Source organism: Ruditapes philippinarum, unplaced genomic scaffold (assembly GCF_026571515.1).
Source record: "Ruditapes philippinarum isolate M1 unplaced genomic scaffold, ASM2657151v2 ctg5390_1_1_1_1, whole genome shotgun sequence".
In the NCBI taxonomy this organism is placed as follows: Eukaryota; Metazoa; Mollusca; class Bivalvia; order Venerida; family Veneridae; genus Ruditapes; species Ruditapes philippinarum.
In genome coordinates this window covers 1-25,452 of record NW_026867134.1, presented here as the reverse complement: position 1 = coordinate 25,452, position 25,452 = coordinate 1, and the positions used below count along the sequence as shown (strand labels likewise).

The window sequence follows — 25,452 nt, the reverse complement described above, 5'->3', positions numbered from 1 at the left end:
ATTAAGATATACACAAATCGTTGTTACAGTTTATGCTTATGTGCCCTAACCTAGAAAACAACAGGCGGAACTTAATTTAATGAAAGGGGGACAAAGGTTATAAAGCCTGCATATCACAGATAAGAGGTCAAAAGACAAACTTAAAAAGCAGGCCCCATATCTTAAAAGTAATCATACAATATTCAAGTAGGAATACTGGAAGCACCCAAGTTGAAAAGGATCAAATGGAAGAAGCTTCAATTACCACAAACTTATACCTATATCATTCAGAATATATCACGCATAGTGTTGTTAACATAGCTTTGCCGATTTTTTGTGTGGCCTAAATATGAATTTTTGATTCCTTATATTTCCTTAAAAATATATACCTTAAAAGCATATTTCTCGATTCAAAGACAATTACTGTACTAAAATAATACAAATTTCCACCACAATAATGACGTTATTCCGCAGTTATACTCATCTTTTATGTAACAACGGCGCTGATAAACTTGTTCGGGTAACAATTAACTTTTAACTGCTTACAAAACACTCGCTCAAACCATAAGAAAAGAGTTGAAATATTCAAATGACACTTGCAACAGGAAACACGCTCAATGCCTACTTACTTAAAACAATTAAACAATACATGTCGCGACTGTTATATGAATCAGAAAAAAAACATTTCAATATAAATAGAATAAGGAAGATATCACATCATGTGGCTATCATTGTATCATAAGACACTGAAACTAAGAGGATATAAGTAGAGTCAATTGTAATGTGTTTTTGTAAGACACTTAAAGTTGTTGAAATTCAGTCCTGCTTTATATGAAATTAAGGAAAACACCGAAATATTTGTGTCGTGTTCTTTAACTGCTGTTAAACTGTTTTAGTCACAGGTAACTCTGAGTATACGACATCATTAATTGTTCAAAGAAGCTGGAAATGGATGAATATCAGGTAATTATCGCATGGTTTGGGACTTTTTCTTTGTTCTTACTAACCCTTTATAGTCAGTACACTTTCAATGAGCATTCGAAAACTGTATTGATGTATAACAGTACAGTTTTTTCATTGATTCATATAGGCAATTTTTTTTTTAAAAAACTCAACTAACATATAAAAATTGAGTCTTTTTGCACCTTGTTTATATCAGTGTAGGTATGTAACAGACGATCCAATGAGTAAGGGGTACCGGATATTCTCAGAAGCAAACGAAAGTAAAAAAATAACAAAAAATTATAACAATAATGATAAATATAACCAAAGATAATTAATGAAATGAAACTATTTTCATCTTTTCGACGGATAAAATTAAAAGATTAATCCGCTGAATAAATTATTACCACTGAAAAAGTCCTTAAAATCTTGAATCATAACTACTTTATCCACAAATTAACAGTTTACAAGCCGTCTCTAACATTGGACGTCACTAAATTTTCAAGGGTTGTATATGTTGTTTATTCTACTATTTTTGGCGACAGCGAAAGTATCTTCAAACAATTGCCTGATTATATAATAATATATATAACTGTAAAGTAGTTGACGACAGCATAAGCTGGTATTGGTTCATTTTATCATGGGATTCCATTTGAAACAGAAGTGAAAAGGTACATGAATGAGAAGTGTATTTTTTTTAAATTTTATTTGATTTATTTATTTACTTATTTTTTTTAAATATGAAATTGCTATAAAACAGGTATTATATGTGAAACTCGTAGGTAACTGGGGTATAACACTGCCTGGGCGACATCTCGGGGAAAAAAATGCGTCTCGGCCTTACGGCCTCGCCATTTGTTAGCAGAAACATCACTCGATGTCACCCCAGTCAGTGTTATATCCTCGTAACTAACTCTTTTTATATACTTTAACTATTACATACTGTCTGAAAATTGAGTGATTCTGGCTAAATGGACTAAGTTGCAGCCACATGTATAAACGTGTTGAATGACCGCCATAAAATATAATATTGAATCCATGCTAATTTTCATAATGATTGTGAAAATGTATTTAAAAGTAAAATAATGTGAAGTAAACAGAGAAAATAATTTACACATTGCATATGGCTGTTAAAATCAACGTAAATTACAAAAAAAGTCAAAATATGTAAAATAGCCACTACTGAATAAGTTTTTTTTTTCATGTGAAATACTATACAAGTTTATCGCATGGTTTCGATTTTTTTCTTTGTTCTTACTAACCAATTGTACTCAGTACAGTTTGACCATTTGAAATTTGTATTGCATATAATAGCAGTACAGTTTTTCCATTGATTCGGCGTTCTCATGGCGTCCAAAGAAAAAAACCGATCGCAAACATCGCCTTAGCATTGCAGTGGCATTGCATAGAACGCCGAACGACGGCGTCATGCTGTGTACATAACCTTTTAAGTCACATTTATTTTCTGTTCTTTATATTAATGGTAGCATGATCCACAATTAAGACCACCCACTTATCTACTTTAAAGACCACGAATTTCAGTCCCAATGCATTGTTTTATTTATCTAACCAGACATTAGAGACCACTGCTATTTCAGTCAATACCTTTTCAGATCATAAATTTGTCGTAATTAATTTGCTTGAATTCTCTACTAAAGCATGACGCTTGATGACATAAGGTGTTAAAACTGTTATGATTGGAAAATTGTATAAAGGTGAAAAAATAAACTTCAGAGTGGTTTAATAATACTTTCTGCACATTTATTTTGTAAAGAACTAATTTCTTAATTTATATTTGAATTATGAGCATAAAACAAGACCTATGAAAATTTAATCTTTGATCTTAAATATCTTCAGACTTACGTTGTAATTAGGATTTAATATTATAAGATCAGTTTAAAGTTATATTTGGAAGTTATAATGTTTATGCAAAAATATTCAAAAATAGAGTGGCCATGAAATATATATACCTTGATAATCAAGCCACAATTAAGACCATCCGCAATGAAGACCACCTTAGTCCAATCCCTTTGATGGTCTTAATAGAGGGTTTTTACCGTAAATATGAAACCTGTTTGCAAGTGAATGTCCTTTTAATTATGGGTGATGAACGGCAGCAAGCTGGAATATGGCTTGCTTGCCCGCAGGTGCAGCAGGTACACGACTATTCAGAATGAGTAATCGCTGGTATATGAAGCACGATTTCAGCGCAGTGTGAGCGCCGTGAGAGCGTCATGTGAGCGCCATGAAAGCGCTGTGGAAGCGCAAAGAATACAGTAGAAGCACAGTCCGAACGCAGACAATCGCCAATTAAAACGCCATAAAAACGCATTATAACGCCGTGGAAGCTCCGGAGCAATGACATGATCACCGTGAGGACGACATGAGTACGCCGTGAAATCTCCATGTCATCAAAAATATCAGATATTTTCTGGCGATCTCTAAAATACGCCAAAACGTGCCGTAACTTAGCACAAAATCAGACTTGCAGTAACAAAATTTATCATAAGAACTCTAGGACATCTTCAGATTTATCTGAGGATCTCGTGCCTTTTGAAAAATTTATAATAAATCTATTAGCCTGGGCTTTACTTTTGCAACTTTCCATTATAATTAGGTAGAAAGAAGATCACAAATTAAGCGGCCAATATGTACGAATGAGCCAGCAGTAATTTTGAATTTTTGCTCAAAACTATCAGATTTTAAACAAGAGGTGACGAAAAATGGACTTTTGAGCTATTTCTGACACAAAATACAATTTGTAAGGCAAACTTAATCATCAAAGTTTAATTAAGCACCTAAACTCCCCATTTAAAGATAAATAATACTATTTTATTACGTGTGCTTTTCCAGTATACAATGAAATTTTACGACGAAAACCGAAACAATATGCAGAAACCCCGTCCCAGTTATCATAATAACTCCTCATGTTATCAAAAGAATTCCATTCTTCGTGTAACAGTTCCTCTCCCATGATAAGAAAAGTTGTCCAGACAAATTAAAAGAAATCATTAAAGGACCATGACTATAACAAAAAGCACTGAACCAAAAACCGAAGATGATACGCACAACTTAGCTTGGTATACATCCGTTCTATAAAGTTTAGATAAAATGGTTTTAGTAAAATGGATTACGCACCTATAACACTTTAACACGACAGTCGCGATGTAATTTCAACTCTCATAGTAGTGATACTAGTATATATTCCTATTTTGTTTTGTAAAAAATAATCTCCAAATAGAGATTTTTAGCTTGAGCCGATACCGACATACCAAGACGGAGACGGCTATTTTAAGGGGGCGTTTCAAATATTTTTTTGATAAGCCGAATGTAATGATTGCATTCATTCCTATTAAAAAACCGTTCAGAAGTGTTTTCTGAATATTTAATTTGTTTCATCAGAAGATTTCTCGACACCAAGCTGGCGGATCAACTTGGAACTTTGTTTTTCATTAAATCGTTGTATATTAATTGTTTTTCCCTAATAATGTCAGTAAGCGGACTCTTTCTTCTTCTCCGTCTCTGTGTGTCTTGGGTTGTAAGGTCATCATCCCCTTGTGACGATGAAAGTCCATTTGAAATGCTTTCCCTCAAATGTTGTTCCTGGTCGATTATTCTGGTGTTATGACTGACCTCGTGTTCTCTCGTGTCGACCCCGCATTCCGAAGATTGCGCGCAATGATATTTATTGCCACTCCTCTACAAGCTAACCGAAACGTAAAGCATGATATTAAAAGTTGTTTATTTCGCATGATTTGTATGTACTAAGATAACAAAAAGTAAAAGGGTAAACCGACCAGAGAAGCAGAATATGAATTATAGTGCTACAACTACAAATTTTATGTTTTTGTGTCTGTTGATTTTGTTTTACCTTTACATTTTACATTGGATATATATTATAGAAAAACATTTGTGTAACATTGCCCACGTGAATTCTGTGCGGGAAAGAAAGTTTAATATGAATGAAAAATTATGCTATTACGGTACAAAAAGATAAAACATGTAGTAGTTTATGAAATATGGATAACGTATTTCAACACAACTTTTTATTTTACATCAAAATAAATGTTACAAAAAACAAGGCATACATTTCTTTTATTTTGGGTAACAATGGACAATGAATCAATCAAAACAATTAGTAACTTTCCACCGGTTTTTGTTAAGGCTCCCCCGACATCACCTATTACTTTTGACTTATTTGCATGTTTTAAAACTCATTCGACAAGAGCCTTACCTGATAATAAATATAAGTTAAAGACTTTTTGGAATCGTTAAAAACATTTATAGTGGCAGAAATGTGTTTTCTTTCATTCTTTTATATTTTCCAATAGGTTCTTTCAATTGAACTGGAAAACCGCCGAGGCATTTCAGATCTGTTAGAAAACTCTTCGTATTTCATCACACAAGCCTCATAAACTTTTTGCAAGAAACAGAGTTCTTCTTGTGCTTATGTAGTTTCGAACATACCAGAAGATTATGATGTTGTTGAGGTTGTTCAACATATCAGTGCAAAGTGCGACTTTGCTATGGAAATAAGGTTGCTTATCCCGATTTTCTATCTTCGTCTAAAACATTTGTTGTTTGACCACCAGGTCGTGAGTGGTTAGCCATGAGAGGCACCTGGAACAGAATTCCAATAGCCGTGATAGCAATTGATGGAACTTCTCATGAAGTCAATAGCCCTATGAATAGAACACAAGAACAGAATAGTAAAATACTATGTATGAGTTGAACACACTATAGCATAGATTAACCGTTGCAGATCTAATGTATGGATACATAAAAAGAATGCTCTTCTAAAAACTGTATATTTTTGTACTGATCTTACTACTCATAAAAATGTTTAATTTGATAATAAATATTTTGAGATAACCCCCGAATATTTTACCAGTTGTCCGTCTCCGGCTATCGTTATCCGTAGAAGCTGACAATCTCTAAATTTGGCAATGTGACGTTTTACTTAACGAGGTCGATTCAAACTGTAAGAATCTTACACCGGCTGCCGGTACAGACCAGAATATCTAGCTCGAGGATAACTGTTTACGGCGGTAACTCGGCTCTCCGCTTAACAGCTACCGATAAAAGATATTCCATCTGTAATGAAAGCCTGTGTATGATTATTTTCTTGTTTATTACTTTAATCCTATTTCGGAAAGAAATTACGAAAACATATATTTCAATTTAGCTCTTTTTCTTACAGAAGCGTATGAAATTACAACTTAATCCATAACGGCAAAATGACGTCATACTCAGAATGCAAAAATTATTCATAAAATGCGCGTGGAAATCAGGTCATTTAAAACACGCAACTTGTTTTATACGCAGGTGTATATCACCTATTAATCCATAAAAATTACTGAACATACCGTCAACGTAACTTCAATAACACACTTATTTTAACCTCAAGGACTCAACTATATCGAGATTTCTTTCTTCCCTCTGTCATCCGTGACTGGAACAATCTATCCGATGTAATTAATTCAAGTACAACCGTAGAAAGCAAAATTGAATGACCAGCTTCAAGCCCCCCCCCCCCCTTTATTTTATCTCACAGGTGATAAAAAAGCACATGTTATTCACAATCGTTTACGTCTAGGCTGTAGTTCTATAAATCATGATCTTTTTCGCAAATCGTTCCTGTGGTAGTGTTGAAACTACAAATCATTATCTTCTTTCTTGTCCAAACTTCCAAGTTCAAAGAAGAAATTAAACGGTGCACATCCTAGTGATTGCGCATGTCACAGAACGACTTCATAAGCATGATTGATACTTCATATTAAGCTAATTGTTTTATCAGTAGCAATACACTGGGACTCTTTTATCACTTTATATGTCAATCTATACGAGTATCTTAAAACATTACCAGTTATTTTGGACGAGTCAGCCGTCATCGTTTCCAATCGACTGAGGAAATAAGTTAATATAAGTCTCCATTTCATATAAGAAGAACTGTTTTCAAATCTTTCGAATTTAGTTAAGTCGTAAGGTCTTTAGCATTCTCTTCATTTATATCTTCAGTCATACATGATTTTTGTAAAACAACGTCTTCTTGTTGAAATGTATATCTATCTTTGAAAGTTTGTAAATAAATATTGTTTAATCTAAGGGCCATAAGTCAGCCAAAAATATTTCATCCGAAAAACCGTGTAATGTACGAAAGTACTTGAGCTATGGAACGACGCTGAAAGTTTCATTGAAATTGCATTAGTGGTATAAGAGAAGAAAAGTGGTCCGGACAAACTTTAAAAATAAAAGTCATTTAAGGGCCATTGCTCTGACAAAAATCATTGAACCGGATACCGTTACTAGACAGCTAGACTTTGTACTGTAATTTCTGTAAAGTTTGGTTGAAATTTTACCAGAACTTTTTGAGGAGAAGTCCGGACAAGTTCACATAATGCATCCCAGACAATTTCCAGCCATACAAGATTGAGTAATGAAAAGAACATTAAACGAGGAAAGAAACAGAAACTCAGTATGTATGGCACTGTATACCCGTTAATATAAGCAATATCACTCAAAATATTTCTGCTTTAAGTATGAAAGTCCCTGGGATAGTTACTTGTAGGCATTTCTTTTTTCCTTATCTCCTATATTCTTGCAACCAGGTATTTCTACCAAGTCACATAATTATGATAAAATATTGTGATTATCAGTTATTGATATTGTCATAATGGTACTAATCATGCTTTTTTAACATAATGGAAGTAATGATCAAAACATTATGATGATGTTTAACTTATTAGCATATAATGGAACATAAAATCGTGAAAATTTGAATTTTAAACATCCACAGATGTGTGCAAACGGCGATTATCATGAAATCTTCAATACAGAAAGCATGTACCCAATACATTTAACATGCGTGTAATCAGCACAGAGGAACTCAACGTTTGAGCGGTTAGTGGCGAATCTGAAAGTATGGGATTTAAACTGGTTGATAACCGTTAAACCCACTCTTAGCCCCTATATTATCCAAAATGACGAGAAGATATGAATTGAATTATTCTTTGAAAAGTGAAAGTTCAATAATTTCTATGTTGAAGCAAGGCAAATCATCTAAAAACGGCAATTATCATGCGTACATAAAATGTACCCTAATGACCGTTACAAAATAACTTGATGCCTATAAAAAGCAAGATCAACAAGACTATTCCGGCGAAACCAGAAAATTGTCCATCATAGGTTTTTCCACTTGGTTCGTCAAATGCAACAAAATGGGTAAGCGCTGTGCTCTTCAACATTAAACAGCAGATTTTTGCATCTGTTTCAGTTGAATCTGATTTAAGGGCAAAAATATTAACTAAATGATATATAGAATGTTTAATCTTTGAAGATAAACAGAAAGCAACGGGCACAACACGCAGCCACCAGAATTCAGTTGCACATGAAAATCAAAATGACATCAAATGTCAGTGTCGTACTAAATTAATGGCAAATATGAAGAAGAAAAAAAATTTGAACAATTAATCGAATGTTCAGACATAAGACATGTTCCAAGCCAACATTAAAGATAAATGTTAGATTTCAAACTTGATGTTGCACTTATTCATTATCCCTCATGTACAGACTCAATCAAACCGAGTCTGCAATTCTTATGTTATTTTGTTGTGATTAATGCTTCCGAGGGATCACTTTGTTTCCAGAATTTTGATAATAGTCAATGTATCATTCCCCTTTTTTAAACTTCTATTGTTAAGTTTATTCGTATAATTTCTTGTAATGAATCAAATTTGTACATTTTAGTAAGAGATGGTTAGTTAAAAAATGAATTAAACTTTAACCTTGATACAAAATAGATAACGATGACAAAAACCATGGACTATTCTGCCCCCCCCCCCCCCGGACATATTTGTGTATTCTTTTATAATATTTTTAATAGACATAGCTTACTATAAATACTAATGGAAACTAGTCCTTAACATAAAATGTGTCAATCTAGGAAATGATTTTTGTATTAATGAAGTGATATTTTGAAATTATATACAGAAATGGCGGCAATCTTGGAATGTCCCGTCCAGTGCTTATTATCACCCGCCGATGGAATCGGGAGGGGGAAATTGTTTTGGCGTTGTCCTTTCGTCCTTCCGTTCGTCCGAATTTCGTTTCCGCACTAGTTCTCTGCAACAACTGGTTGGAATCTAACGAAACTTCATGGGAATCATAAATATCAAGAGGAGATGCGCATATCTTCGGCTTGTTCCGGTCAGACCCTTTAAATAAGAGTTATTGCCCTTGATTAGTCATGCAGTATGCATATAGAGTGAAAATCGTTTCCGCGCTACTTCCCTGCAACTACTGGATGAAATTCAATGAAACTTTTTAGGAATCATCAATTTTGGCCCTTGATTTGTTATGCAGTATGCATATAGAACAATAATCTTTTCCGCGCTACTTTTGCAACAACTGGCTGGAATTCAACAAAACTTCATGGGGATCATCAATATCAAGAGGATATGCGCATATTGTTGGCTTGTTCCAGTCAGACACTTCAACTCAGAGTTATGGCCCTTGATTAGTTATGCAGTATGCACATATAGCAATAATTGTTTCCACGCTACTTCTCTGCAACTACTGGCTGGAATTCAATTGAACTGATGGGAACCATTAAAACCAAGCGGAGATGTGCATATTGTTGCCTTGTACAGACCAGATCCTTCATTACAGAGTTATGGCCCTTAATTAGATATGTAGTATGCATATAGAGCAATATTGCTATTTCTTTGCAACTGCTGTATTAATTTCAACAAAACTTTGTGGCAACCATGGATACAAAAAGGCAATTTTCATCTCATTGGCATGTCCAGATATTAATATTTAACACAGAGTTATTGATCTGTTATTGCCCTGAGTATTTATCATGTACAAAGAATATTACTGTTTATACCATGATAAATATATAAATAAAGCCTTGTGTCTTCAGTTGTTGTGTAAGTAATAACCAGTACTCGGCGGGGGATATAAATTCAACAAATTTGCTTGTTTATCTTCTTTTGCAAAAGAAGGTTTATTTAAACTGTTTTTGATTTGCTCTTTCACATTACCTTAAGTATTGTCGCAAAAATTGACTGTACTTAAAATGAAATACGAACTTACTTATACTGAGATAGTCTAAAGTGAACAACTGTAATAAGCTTATGCTTCATAGCATAGGTAGTAAAAGATCAAACAATTTGTTTAGATAAATAAATAAATGTATTAATTTAATTAAGTCAATCGAGATAATCCGAAGTGAAGATTTAGACAAACTATTACAGGATAAGCTAAATTTGTGTTGCAACGAAATGCTACGTTTACACTTTGTTTGTGATCGGTTAAGGTCGTTGACTTCAAGTCACTTGTCTCTCACTAATCTCTCACCGCTGTAGGTTCGAATACTTTCTTATTTTGGTAACATGTAATTTCTTCCAAAATGACTTGTATTCTAATTTTCTTATTAGATTCAATAGATTGAATACATTTAGATGTTTAATGATAATCAAGTGCAATGGATTTTTCACCGATGCCTTTGTTCAATGCAAAACTATGCCTCTTTAAAGTGCTTTATGTCGTATATTTAATTGTTGCCTCTATCCAAGATATTAAGTGTAAGTAAACATCAGATGGTTAAACTTTCATCTTTTATAACGAGATAAGAAAGTGTAAATAAAAATGTTTTGCAACATAGCAAGAAACTGAAAATAAGTCCCGAAGTGTTAAGCTGATTCTTGAAATTGTTTTATGTGCTAAAGACTCGCAAAATAATTTGTACAATTCCAAAGTAAATCGTCTTATTCAAAATCATTTAATCTTAAAAGTATATTCAAATATGAATTGTAAACACATATGGAGAGGAAAACAGCGAATCTCTAAATGAAGAGATATTATCGTTCGTTAAGCTCAGGAAAAGCCTAGAGCTCAAGCGAGAGTTTTTATCCAATTATGCTATTCTTGATAAGTTACCAAATCAGTTTAAAGCAAATTCACTGGTAACTTCCTCTTACAGGAGATACCAGCCATTATAGTAATACAGATTCATGTATTTAGGTAGGTAGGTAGATAGGTATATCTGGTTTTCTATTCATTTTTATCATTGATACTTATTCTTTAAGTGGTGATTTAATACTGTACAACGCGAAACTCAGGGCAGAAGGGAGATATGTTTAACTTTTATAGTTTCCCACGAACAGAAACTAGTCTTAAATCATCATTATCACTTTCTTTCTTTTGGGAAGTCAGGTTAATAGTCTTGAAATAACTCATTAGTTAATTAATAAATCAGATTTTTTTCAGACAATGATCACAAATCAAGTTTATTATGGTATTGTTTTCGCTGTACTCACAAGCCAAGCTTTTGCTAACAATATCTGTAACAACACTTACACTAACGGGATAGGAATACAGGTAAGATGAAATATCAATCACATTACATAAATAAGTTTTATTTTATAGACTGATTAATTTATTATTTTTGTTACGGTGTCTGCCATTTTATACATGAGTCAAGTGGTTTGAGCCTTTTTTGCGACTGGACCTTTATTTTCCGCGTAATAAGTGAGCGAGGTAGGATTGAGTGATAAGATCATATTCAAGTTCCAGCTTAGATAAATTCGATTAACCATCAGTAAATATACTTGTATCGTCCGACACAGTGCTACTACAGTAACACGGAAAACTATTTGAACGATTCAAGTGTAAATCTGCAATATTTTGAAGATTAGTATTTCTCATTTCTTGCCTTAATTAAAAACATGCATCCATTTTGCTTCAATATTTTAGTGTTTACCTTGTGAACCTGGTTACATAGCAATAGGCGACTGTCCTGGGAATATTACGCGTGCTAAATGTGAGGAGTGCAAGGATGGGACATATCAACCAGAATGTGTTACTTTCAACGAAACTGTTAGTTGTAGAAACTGTACAGTTTGTGATGTTTATAAAGAAAACTGTACAATATACAAAGATGCTGTTTGTGAGCTGAAACATGATACACGTGATAGTAGTGGTAATACATTTCATATTTTTAAAGCTTTGTCTGCTAAGTTGTTTTATGTCGAAACTACGGAAAAAGCAAAATCTTATTGTATTAAGTAAAATTATTAAACCTTATATCGTTTGTATATGTTTTTAACCAACATAACAATTCTAAAGTTTTGAATTATTGACGACTCAAAGAGGCGTTATATGTAGATAGTTACAATTAGTTACGTTGGGTTAAAATAACATTAACTTAGAGATTCTTGAAAATTAAATGACTGTTCTACGGAAAAATAACATTAACTTGGAGATCGAAATATCAAATTCAAGTTAATAATACAGGTTTGCTTTCAATGTATAATCTATAATTTTGTAATATCTTCAGAGCAAGGTCATACCATGTAGTTCAAAAGAACTTCGTCTCGTAGTAACTGTTATATTCTATTATCAAGTAGGGCGAATTCTGGGTTGAAAAAGTAATTCACAAAAGCATTTACTCGAAATATTCTTTACTTGTTGTCGTAAGTAAAATGAGTGATAACGTTTCTTATCATGAATCAGATAATAATTACAATTGAATAACATAACAGTTATGTATATTTTCTATTTAACAGATGACAGCGGTGCGCAATTATTCTTTGTGGTGGGGTTGATGTTTCTAACTGGATCCCTAATCCTTGTCATTATAATCGCTGTACTAGTTTGCTGTCTCAAAAGGTAATTGTATCATAAAATTATTTGTAAATTGGACAATTACAGAAATATAATTGTTTTAATTATAAGTTTATTGTATTATAGTAGTAAGTATTATGTCATTATATTAATTGGCCTTTTTAAATAGGAGTTTATAAATGCAAGTATTATTATTACAGTAATTAGCATTGTAATTGTTGTTAATGTCATTATTATCTGCAATGTAATTATTATAGTCATTACTTATATGATCATCCTTATCATTATATTCAATTATAATTATTAAAACTAACACAGCCAACATTTATTACTTAGGTCTCGGAAAGTTAGAAAATATTGGATAATGCAAAGCAAGTATGGTAAAGAAAACCTAATGGCTAATTGCAAAGTAACGCCTATAAGTTGGAAAACCTTGAGCTCTCCTAAAAGTCAGACAAGATCAGGTAAAATCAAAATTTACTAATATCTAAAAATGATTGCATTCTGTAGATACAATGTAATAATTATTCATACGCAATACACTGAGAATATTTATTAATAAATGCACCCTTTGTTCGTGCATTTACGTGTGCAGATGTAAAGCCCAAACCCGGTTTTTGTAGATTTTAATATACGCAAAAGTATCCGTCCGATTCGAAATTTTGTATTTTCTGGTGTGTTTTCATAAAGAACAATTGGTTTCGTAAAATGTCTTTAAAGCGCGAGTGAATTTTCATTGCTCAGTTTGTGTTAATTATGTTATTACCAGGACTGTCATAAAGCAGTCAGCTACTTTTCATGGCGCCCTGAATCATGGATAATTACAAAAGGGCAATATAATCACATACATAATTTATTTTATCAGATAATGCTTGTGTTATTCTCCGTTTATATGCCTCAGCGTTTGCAGGTTTTATTTAAGAATTAATGATCATCAAATAAAACATTAATGCGATTCAGAATGTAGTGACGAGAAATTCTTTATGGAGGTGAGGTCATTTACTTATTATACATTAATTGCAGATGGTAACCGTCAAGAACATTATAATCAAACAAACAAACGTTTTAGTGAGGATGTTGTGCAGAAAACAAGCATAAACGACTATAAAGGTAGTAACATTAATACTTCTAGATGTGTTATGAATCAACATTTTGTATCGTAGATCATAAAGTAAAAATTACTTTAGTTTATGGATAATATATGTGAGATAAATGTCCTTAATTAGTTAAATTGGCATTCGATTTTAAGGAATATCTACTAACACTACGAAGGGAATAAGTCATTGCTTATGACGATGATCACGCTCGCTGACTGAAATGAGAATGTACATGTTAGGTAAAGATAAATACCACATAGCTAACACCAAACACTTAATGTTATAAAAGAAGTTTATTTCATTAGTACATTTTAATTTAGAAAATGTAATTATTTTTGAAGTTTTAGAACATGAATAATATAAACATGCTTAAAGCAATGTATATGTTTTAACTGCTTTGAGAAAGAAACTCCTTTTCAGAAGTTTTTGGTAATAAACTACATTTTAGTTAAATGCCGTCTTTATTATAGATAAATCAAGTATACATAACGTTGATGGCAATGATTTAGCACCGAGATCAAACAAAAAAGAAAGGCACATTGCTGTGGTCAGACCAAATTTTGAATCAAAGAGCAATGGTATGTAAAATGTTTAGCTTTAGTAATGTTTATTTAGCTGTAAGGAGCATCTTTAAAGTAAGATTATTATTGTATAGACTAACATAAACTGTCCATGAAACAGTCTTTTTTACTTCAAAAACAAAACAAAATTAATCAAAAGAAGTCAAAACGAAATAAAATTATACGAAAATTTGTTATTTTAGATCAATATTGAATTGTAAAACATTCATTGATCATATAAATTAGAATAATAAAAACGAAACTCCAAAACTCGAACATCAAAATAAATCAATATAATTGAGTGCTTTGCTTGTTTTCCAAACCATATATAGTGTGATTTAAAAATACAGGAATTGTAAATTTGCTAGATTAAACTTAAACAGTCTCTTTCATTACTTTACCTTTCATTCTTTATATCACAGAAAGTTATTCAAACATAATGTTTCTCTTTTTCAAAAACATGATGCATAGTAAATTAATTAGGTCTGTTATTTCGTTTTGATATAATATGATGATTCGTGTTGTCTTTAAGACTGCAAAGAAGTTGAAAACTCAGATGACTTTTACAGCAAGAACAAGGAAAGTTCAGGTTTGCGGAGAACCCCGAGAATCCCCCAAGGGGAAAAGCCTTTTATAAATTAATAACGGGAATTTTTTTCTTTTTAAACGTTAAACATTAAATAAAATGTTGAAACTCAGGAACTAAATATTTCTTTTCAGACATTGTCCTTTGAATTCATATAATTATGAAATATTGCAAGTTAAGCACAACTAAATAAACTTATTATAGCATTGCAAAAGCGTATTGTGATTAGCTAAATCAATTAACATAAACTGTGTTACCATTAAACTATACCCCAAACCCCAAAGCAATTTAATGGCTTAAATATGAAAGGGAAAATAAAAACAAAAATGGTAACCCAAAAAGCAAATGATCAAATTTCCCCAAACCCCCAATTTTTTTATCTTATGCTGACCAAAAAGATTAAAAAATAATTTTAAAATGATAAAACGATTTACATGAGTATTATGATTTTAGTTTTTTTTTTAAAATTGAAAACTAAAATTCTATGTAAGATTCATTGGGTTAAGATTACCTCCCTTTTTATCCCCGAAAAACCTAACATTTGTTTTTGTTTCAAATTTATTTTCCCTTTATTGTTCTTTAAAACCCAAGTTACATACTAAACCTATAAGTATTTCTGAGTTCCCTTAGGGCTATTAATCAGTCAAAGTCAATGTCAGGGAAAGTGACCTCGAATTATGGTCTCGAAAACATGAATTTTGTCAGCAAAAGTGATTAAAGCATATTAAAGACTATATGATTCCGAAGACATGTATTTAGTTTCAAGTGAATTCCTTCAGAACAAATGGTCACCAATCGTCAATTATATTACATGTTATACATGAAAAACTTTAAGCGGGAAGTGGCTTCTTTTTCATAATGAGCAACAAAGCTGTCGAAAACCATGCTGGAGTTAAAAGCTTTGGATCTCCTTTAACGGAGGCTGTAAAGTTACAAACAAATATTTTAGGTGGTTAATGAAATATAATGTTATACAAGATGTTGCACTCAAATCTTTAATAAAAGTGGAATGCCAACGCGGACACTGACACCAAAACAAGTGGGATAGCAACACTTTTCTTAGAAAAGTTGAGCTAAAATTCTCATCAGGCTTCAGCATTTTTTAACAAGTGACATGACACCTTGGAATCTTCTAAATTTTCTTTGTTTCATTTTTCGTCACACATAATATTTTGTTATGAGAAAGTTATATTTTCCTAAGAATCAGGGGCATTTAGCTCAAAATGAAGAAACATTTAAAACAAATGTGGCGGAACTTTCTACACATAAATATTAGACTATGAAATAGGGTTAGATCAGTAAGGGGATAACAGTCTTACAATCTTATTATCACATCATTGAACGCAATCACATGAATAAATGATATGTTTTGCCATTAAAATGTTTAATTTGACACATATCTCAGTCTTATTGTATAAAAGTAATTGAATATCTTAGTTAACAACTTGTACGGACCATATCTGTCTTGAAAATAGAAGTGTAAGCAGAATTCATGATGCCGAGAGAAAAAAAATGTTGATGTTGTACGTTCGTTTTTGTGAAATGCCATTCAACTGTTTAGAATTATATATTTATTAAATGAAAGAAATAAATAATACTATATTTCATGCTTTTATTACTTGTATGGATCGCATTTTTATTTCAAAAAGGGGTGTTTGGTCACTCAGTTGTTTTCATTCGATTCATAATAGTTTATACATATTTTATAGTAGTAGTATCAAGTAAAGTACTGTCTTGGAAACCCAATCTAAGGATCGTATACTACGACTTCATTGTCTTATAGCCCGGATAAAGTGCTCTCTTTTAGCTTTTTGTTGACAATATTTGTGTTATGTAGCCAATTTCCGAAAGCCTACTGTTTACATAAATATTACCGGAAGTACCTGGAAGTAACTTGGTCGCACGATTTACCTCAGCACACACTTTAACACATTTAACACTACGTTTTGTTATTCGTTTTAATGCTTGGACACATGCATTATCGTTATCACACTATTTTGTAAATGAAGGAAATCGAATTTAATCACAATCATAGTATATCAATATCAAACATATTTTACACGAAACATTGTGGTTTAGATTTTTTAACCTGGAAATCGATGAACAAGGTCAGAATTTTTTGTTTTGTTTGTTTTGGGGTTTGCGTCACATCGACACATTATAGGTCAAATCGCGACGTTCCAGCTTTACTGGTGGAGGAAGACCTCAGGTGCACTTCCGTGCATTATTTCAGGCACGAACGGGCACCTGAGTAGAACCACCGACGTTCCGTAAGCTACTATGCCTTATAAGCTAATTGATAAAAATAGTGCTCCTTAGCGGAAGAATAGTTATCTTGAAAATTATTTCAATCAATCCAAAACAGATATTGTAGCATATATTTTCCACATAAAAGTTATTTCCGAATGTTTTACCTCATGTTTTATTGCTTCATACTCGCCTTAGGGTGCGTCCTTCGCAAAAAGATACCCCTCTTACACTGGCGAAGATATCTACCGCATAATTTTTGTGCATTATTTGATTAAATCTTCTAATTTTGCTTGGTTGGTTTTCAATCTTAGGTGTTACTATAAAACACTAACAATATTAACCAAAGAGGGTAGTATACAAACACAATTTGGCCAATGACATTAAAAACCTGCATTGGCTTTGAAGTTGCAGTCACAGGTTTTGTACATGACACAACGTCTGTCTGAGATAAAAACATATGCCAAAGAGATTGTCAACCAATCAAGTTATCGAAGAGTTATAAGGCAAACTCAATCTTAATGTTTACCCCCATATAATGACCTTGACCTTAAATATGAGATATGAGTCTTGAATGCGACACATATGGCGAAGACATCTGCATAAAATTATAAAAAAATAAAAAAATATAATATGTATAAACCAAAGAAGATAGTTGACAAGCACACTTTGACTATTGACCCCTAAGTCCAACATTGTCTTCAAAAGTGCAAACATAGGTTTAGCGCATAAACACCACCTGAATAAGATAATGTCGGTGCCAAACATATTTACTGTCCATCAAGTAATGACTTAATGATAAGGTAAACAAGATTTGACTTTTGAATCAAATAATGAGGTTGGCATTGACAGCTGTGAAGACATAATCCAAATATTTCGACAATCGATCAAGCAATGGCAAAGTTATAAGCCGTACAGGATTTTAATTTTGACCTCCAAGTATGACATTGACATTGAAGGTGTGGACATGCGTCTCGCACACAACACATTTTTTACTTATGGTGTTCATGTGAAAATTCCACCATGCATGCAGGACAACAATTCAGATGCAGATTAACTAAATTATAGAAAGCTAATATTTAAACTCTAATCCCTTGCTGTAAGCTTTACCTTTTAGCTAGAGGACTCGGTCTTCCGCTTGACCTGTTGTTCCTTTATGATAATCAAGTATACCAATTGAAACTGAAAACCCATTATGCATGGGCCGGATATACACATTAACCCCAATTGAATCTATATAAAATACACTGCAAGTTCAAAATCCTGCCGTGACTTTGACCTTTAAAGCATGGGACCTAGGTCTTAGGCGCGACAGATTGGTTGTCATGTATTTCAACATATTTTGAATTCCTATCATGCATTCAGGAGTTATGGCACACATACACACACATACACACACGCGCGCACCCACACACGCGCACACGCACATCCACACGCGCGCACGCGCTAGGACTAGGGTTACACTAAATGCCGTCGCCAATAAAGGAGTCCGCTTAGGCCCAAAAGCCTAAAACATAAAACTTGAATGCCTGACATAAATCAGCGTAGGCACTTAAAACAGAAATACATGTATATATATATATATATATATATATATATATATATATATATATATATATATATATATATATATATATATATATATTATCTTTTGCATGTACAAGTACATATATATATATATATATATATATATATATATATATATATATATTATATATATATATATATATATATATATATATATATATATATATATATGTACTTGTACATGCAAAAGATAATTCAGAAAATCTGCACATAAGTTTCTGGGCTTTAGATCTACATCATTAATTTTGAAAAATTATTTCGAGTCGTCTCGTCATGTCAAAAAAACTCCAGTGGATCTCTTTAATAAAAAGGAACTGTACTTCTACGGTCTACATGTCTTTATGAAGAAAACAGGGTGGCGTTTTTATAACTTAGTCAAACGACATATTGTATTAACCAATTTCTCAAGAGCTTTTATTCACACATTTAAGACTTTCTACTTGCAGCACAATGTAGAAAAGACTGAAAATTCTCAACAAATGTTGCAATATGTAATTTAATATAATAATGAGATTATGAACATGCTAGCAATTTGTAAATATCTTTTTTATAGTTCTATATTTTTAACGAATTTGTGTTCTCCATCAAGCGAGAACTTACGGTAGAATAATTATTTTTGATTGCTGTTGTTCATTGCTACCCTAATGTTTCTTGAATGATGTAAAATTAAACTTTTATTTTACTTGTTTACTTTATGATCATCAATTTTATCAATTAATTCTATCAATAGAAAAGTGCAAACGAATACATGACCTCTTTTTTCATTCATGCGGTAAACACAACAACAGAAATCAATATATGATATCTTATTTATATTTTTAAAAGGGCTGGTTACATAACGTTTTATTTATATGCTTTCAGTGAGAAAATAAAATAAAAATCTATATATTTTTTTTGTTTCCAGTTCTGAATGGAGCAGAGGGCTCAGAAAGCAAACGACCAAAAAACCAGCTAGGTCACGGAATAAAGGACCAATCATTATCTCTCAGGGATAGAGATGTTATTAAGGGTTTAAGAAACAACAATTTTTATCAATCATTTGTTGCTGTATACACAGTTCTTTATTTTAGAATGAATTTTTATTCAATACTTGCTAAATGCGACATAAAATGATTACGATTCTTGCAAAAATATGTAGATTGTAAGTCCGGTAAGACTGTTTTTTGGCATATAAAGCCGATGTTTTGTACGCAAAGATCAGGGTTAAGATCACAATAAAACTTGAATATATAATTTTAGAAAGCGCATTGATAGCCGTATCCAGTATATCAGTTCCTTCTGTTGTTCCTTTTGAATGTAAGTCATGTCCATACTGTAATAGAGTTTAAAATAATTTGCCTTAAATTTGGAGCACTTCTAAACCATATTCGATTAGAGACAACATGTAAGTAACTTAAAGCTGAAGATCACGCTTTTCCTTCATTGATAATATTTCAAAAAAGTATTTTGATGTCCATGTCCTGTCATCAGTTCCACCATTCATTGATGGAATGAGAAATAACCAGGCATTAATTTGTGGCGCATAGATATGACTTGTCATGCTTAAATGCCAAGTCGTCAGTTAAAGATGTCAATTTAATACAGGCTTATGAAATTGACATCGATGTTTGTATATGGTCATATCGTTTTCATTGATTTGTGGATGTTTTTTGATAAATGGGCATATTGGGCATATAAGAAAGTGTTTCTTTACTTTTGTAAAAATATTTTAAATGTTACTATGCCGTCAATATGAGTCAAAAGTCATGATTCATTTACTGGACCCCGCTTCGGAAACAATCGTCCGTTTAAACGATAATTTCTTGTTTAATATTATAACGACTGAGGGCTTTTTGAGAAATAAAATAATACATTTGTAAGTGAAACACAAAGTATCAGAAGAAATTGAGATTAATTGCACTATACGTATACTCAATTATAATTAAATTCGCGACAAAACCAAAGTAAAAATTCATCATAGCTTTCTAACTTAATCGAATTATAAGATGTGTACTTTTATGAAATTTACTTTATTTAAATTCTATTTAGTTTTTTTTTAATTTTCAGGTACTCCTCCTGAATTTCAAACTGACTGGACAAAAGTTTTCTTACAGTTATCAAGATCGTTTTCTGCAACACGCTGGAAATTTTTTGCATTGGAATTACTAAGTAAATCTTTAGTTTATTTTAAAATTCGCCTTGACTAAATTACACGCTTAAGTAATCTGTATAATACCATTTATATGAAACAATCAAATCTGGCTTGTTTCTCTCTACCATTTTATTGTTTTGTGGAGAATTGTTAAAAAAATCATTTTTCTTTAAAAGGGGACTAAATAATAAAAGATTCTTCGATTATGTCATGAAGCAGTCATATTTTTATAATGTTGAGTAATAAAACTATGTGCTGCATAATATGTTACATTTTGCTTTAGGCAATTGTCAGGAGATGGTTAGAAGCGTTGATGATACAGTTAATGAAATTGAGCTAGAAGCAAGGAATCAGCATACAGAAGGTTGGGTCTTTTATGCGTATTTTAAGGTATTCAATAAATGGCTTAACAATCTTGGAAGTACAAGTGCAACCTTTGAACATATCAAAGATGCTGCTACTCATGCCTTGGATTCAGGAGAGGATAAAAAACTGGTTGATATTATTAAAAGGTTTGGTTTTAATTTTATACTCCCGAAAAAACATTCAGCGTATAGTGTTAGGCACCTGGTCGCCCGTCCGTAAGATAATAGTTTCCGTGTCCGGTCTGTGTCTTTTGGACCGATGGAAGGATATTGAAACAACTTGGCAGAAATGGTTTGACTTTTCTCAGGTCCAGGTCACTTTTTTCATTGTGTATGAATTTCATAATTTCGTGTCTGCTTTGTATTTCTAGAACCAATAGAAAGAAAGTAAAGAAGTTAAAACTTTTGGCAGAATTATGACTTATAATAAGTCGCTGTTCAGAACACAGGTAAAGTGTTCTTGCTATCGAAATTGGTCCCGTCTTACTTATTTACTTGAATTATATAGACTTATACAGGAAAACAAATTTCACGTTTCATTATGTGAAACTACAAAATCTAGAGCGAAGATATTTAGCATGTAACATTACCTTAGTGAGTTTTACACAACTAATATGAACCCTTCCTCATACTTCAATATTGACACCCGCCCTTGGGGATTACTGAATTTTAACAAACCTATATAGGAAAAGCATCTGAGACTAATTTTATGAAACTACGATGCCAAGAGCTTAAATATTTGGCATGTAACATCACTTTGTGGACGACAAAATAACTGGAATTAATCATGCCCTTTTGGTCAATATCAGCCCTGCACCCGGGGCATATAGTTAATATATTTTTTGAAGGAAAATGCATTTAAGTCTAATTTTGTGAAACCACAATGCCAAAAGCTAAAATATTTAGCATGTCACATTACTTAATGAATGTCTGCTCATTTATTTATATATAAATCATGCACCTGGTGTCAACATTTGCCCGTCCCTCAGTCACTTGATTATAGAATCTCACATTTATTATTAATGTTTTATTGTGTGCAACTTCAAAGCTCACAGCTTAGTTATTTGGTGTAGCAACATTTGTATTTTTCTACAAAAGTTTTATTAATTATGGCCCTCAAGTCAAAATTGGCGCTGCTCCGGGATTCACTTTCCTGATGTAGTATAAAGTAAAGGAAAACACATCTTAGACTTTGGGGGTAAATGCTATGCCTCTAATTTTGTCATATAGCGTTTTCAACTATACCTCTTAAAAGTATTTTAAATCATGTACTCAGGATTAAAAAGTTTCCCGATTGGGTCTCTTTCCCAATTGAAAGATTATTTTGTTTACTCAGACAAATTTACATTCGGGCGTATATTGCCCCGCATTGATGGTGCTCTTGTTTATCATGTTTAAAATATATAATTTAATGTTTAAATACATGCCATCAGATCCGAAAAATGGTTAGAATTTATATATGTATGGAATAAAGATCAGGTAGGATGATTAAACGAGTGTATGTTTCATAATAAATTTATTGAATGAGTTGAATGGAATTAAAATATGCGTATTTATGGCGTGGATAATATATCATTATCACATTCAAGTGAGGGAAATGCTCAACCTAGACACTGCCTCGGTTGACATTGTGTTGTCGAGGCTGAAGATTGTGGAATGTAGTATTTATATAATCATACAGAACAATTAAAAATTATGATAAATATCTCGAACATAAGACATGTACATCATTAGTTTAACCCGGAACCGATCGTTTTGTGAAGCTAGAGGACCTAAATGTGACGTTGCAATATGCCATTCCGGAGTTTAACCCTCCGACGTCAAGGCTATTTAGTAAATAAACAACGCAGGTTGTGACATTTTTGTATTCAACGAGATCAATAAATTTATTAGTATTTGTCGCATACTTAACATAATCAGAACCGTTCATTCGTGCGCTTATGTTGTAACACTAAACTTTAGTGTGATTTTACTTTATTTTTGTATAACGCATATGACATCATGATAAAATATACATAATCATGCTAATCCAATTTTACTGAATCGCAAATAGTTAGCAGATCAATATAATGATAATTTGTTCTTTTGAAATGGATTTTTAACTGATGTTTTACCGATAATGTCAATCACTAGATATATATTTTTATTCAGACTCCTTGAAATATCTTATTATTTGACTGTTGTTGTCAATGATCTTCAAGTCAAAGATAAATGATTGTTTTTAAATAAAATGTTTTACACATAACGACATGTAATCAATTATAACATCGCCATTCTAGCCGAGTAATAATGAACTTCTGAGACAGTATTGAATCATTCCTTTAAACTGGTCAGATTTTAAATTCATAAGGATAAAGTTAAGTCAAGCTTTGAATGTGCATTTATTCCTTTCTATTTATTTTTCTTTTAAGGAACCCCCCAATGAAAGTGACAACGCCAATGCCTTTAGTCCCTTACAACTTTAACGAAACATTTGGGAACAACACTGCACATTCTCAACAGTATATGGCATTACATGATGATGAAGGACCAGAGAATTCTAATTTTGCGAGAAAATTATATGTCAGATCAAGACAAACACATAAGTTTCAAGTGGCCCATTGCTCCTACTGTTCTAGGTATACTACAAACGAAGTATCAAATCTTCAGGAAACATCAGTTCAGTTAAACAAAACAAGTGTTGAAACTAATTGCAATAATAATGATAAAAATACTGTCAAACAAGAGCGAATTAAAAAACGAAAGAAAGATCAATCAAAATCAGAATCACAGCAACATAAACGAAGTATAACTGAACAGTATATAATTGAAAATGCAAAACAAAATTTGCTTTTAGATTCTATACCAATTCGTCAAAATGATTATGACATGTTTATGCATTTTGTTATAGACCTTATCTCGAACCAATGTCATGTTAGTAAAGAAGTAGTATTATCCATAACTTACGAATGCTTCTATAAAACTCAAGAAATAAATACAAATGAAAATGAAACTTTATATATCCTAAAGTGGGGAAGGACAAATCTTTGTATTGGACAAGAAGTATACGATGAATTAGCTGTTTACGGGAATATCGCACGACCAAAATTGCTGAAATATCTGGAGGAGAAGAGTATTGACTGTGATAACACCACGTTACTGTTCATAAAATTTGAACAAATTAAAGTATGCTTTGATTTCTTTTAATATTTTTATTTGAATACTTTGCTCGCTAAAAACTGTATAACAAAACAGATTTAAAAATTGTTTAGTCATTAGGTTCATTGCTTTTTAAAATTGTTTCATTTAATTGAATTATATTAACTTCTAGAGTTATATTTTGTTAAACCAAGTAATTTTTCTTAGACTTATTCACTGACCTGATAAAACATATCGGTGAGATTCTTTCATTTCCAAATCCAAAAATGTGCACAATGTAAAATACACATACTTTTCAGCATAAAGAAGATAAAAGCGTAAAAAATCATGCTGAAAAAGAAAATAATGCCGAGCAAAATTTCCAAGTTAATAGTCAAAATGGTCCTCCTATTGGATTATGCCCTGACGTGAACGAATCTGAGGAACCATTCAACATCAAAACAAGTCTCAAACAAAACTCTTTTGGTCAGGTTTTTGAGCCTGAAGAAAAAGTAGGGACAACATCGGTTGAACATGGACAGAAAGAATTAGATAACAAAGCAGAGAGAGAACAAGAAACAGTGAAAAATAACGGGAAAGATGAAAAAGATACAGACATAGAAAAGGAATTAGAAAGCATTAAAGAATCGTTTTTCCCGGATGGTGATGAAACATATGATTTACCGAATGCAGACAATGTAGCCTATATATTAAATAATTTTATGGATCAGGACTAAAACAACAGTCCTAAAGATAGCACGTGCCTATCTCAGTGGGGGGGGGATAAACTGTCTAAATATTCTAAATACTTGCTATATTTGCTATATAATACTTCACTGTTTAAATAAGTTGTAATAAGCACATTTCTTACAACTTTAAAGTACTCTATTTAACCCTGATGCTTATTGAAAATGTTTACGTAATTATCTTTGTTTTATATCAGAGGTTCATACACTGAATATATACCATAATTAATTAATATACTTTAGAATAGTTTACTTAAGAAAGAGACTTAAGACGGAGGAAACAATTTACTTAAAGAGGAAACAGTTAATGTAAGAAAGAGAAGAGAAAAAGTTTACTTAAGAAAGAGAAAACAGTTTTGTTAAGAAGGTGAAATTGTTTTCCATAAAAGGAGAACACATAATTGGACTATTCTTTCAAAACAACTATATTGGTTTATTAGTTAAGGTTTTATAAGCAAACATAAAAC

The 25,452-nt window shown here is 32.1% G+C and overlaps 2 protein-coding genes across 2 annotated transcripts; both read left to right on the top strand.

Annotated features, from left to right (window-relative positions):
* The first annotated feature begins 724 nt into the window (after nucleotides 1–724).
* On the top strand, nucleotides 725–14,848 carry LOC132734944 (uncharacterized). Its single transcript, XM_060721830.1, has 8 exons — nucleotides 725–942; nucleotides 11,194–11,304; nucleotides 11,680–11,905; nucleotides 12,492–12,594; nucleotides 12,886–13,013; nucleotides 13,573–13,659; nucleotides 14,117–14,224; nucleotides 14,739–14,848. Exons 1-8 carry the CDS (start codon nucleotides 928–930, stop codon nucleotides 14,846–14,848), a joined length of 888 nt encoding a protein of 295 aa, XP_060577813.1. The 5' UTR covers nucleotides 725–927.
* Nucleotides 14,849–18,886: 4,038 nt separating this feature from the next.
* Nucleotides 18,887–25,366, top strand: LOC132734943 (uncharacterized). The gene is made up of 4 exons (XM_060721829.1): nucleotides 18,887–20,774; nucleotides 21,041–21,269; nucleotides 23,534–24,287; nucleotides 24,560–25,366. Exons 2-4 carry the CDS (start codon nucleotides 21,055–21,057, stop codon nucleotides 24,974–24,976), a joined length of 1,386 nt encoding a protein of 461 aa, XP_060577812.1. The 5' UTR covers nucleotides 18,887–20,774; nucleotides 21,041–21,054; the 3' UTR covers nucleotides 24,977–25,366.
* Nucleotides 25,367–25,452: the final 86 nt, after the last annotated feature.

Excerpts from the sequence above, each read along its gene's own strand:
- LOC132734944 (XM_060721830.1), top strand. Across the intron at positions 11,906-12,491 it reads TGATACACGTGATAGTAGTG|ATGACAGCGGTGCGCAATTA; the intron begins GTAATACATTTC and ends TCTATTTAACAG. Across the intron at positions 13,660-14,116 it reads AAGCATAAACGACTATAAAG|ATAAATCAAGTATACATAAC; the intron begins GTAGTAACATTA and ends TCTTTATTATAG.
- LOC132734943 (XM_060721829.1), top strand. The coding sequence starts at position 21,055 with ATGGTTAGAAGCGTTGATGATACAGTTAATGAAATTGAGCTAGAAGCA. Across the intron at positions 21,270-23,533 it reads CTGGTTGATATTATTAAAAG|GAACCCCCCAATGAAAGTGA; the intron begins GTTTGGTTTTAA and ends TTTTCTTTTAAG. Across the intron at positions 24,288-24,559 it reads TAAAATTTGAACAAATTAAA|CATAAAGAAGATAAAAGCGT; the intron begins GTATGCTTTGAT and ends CATACTTTTCAG.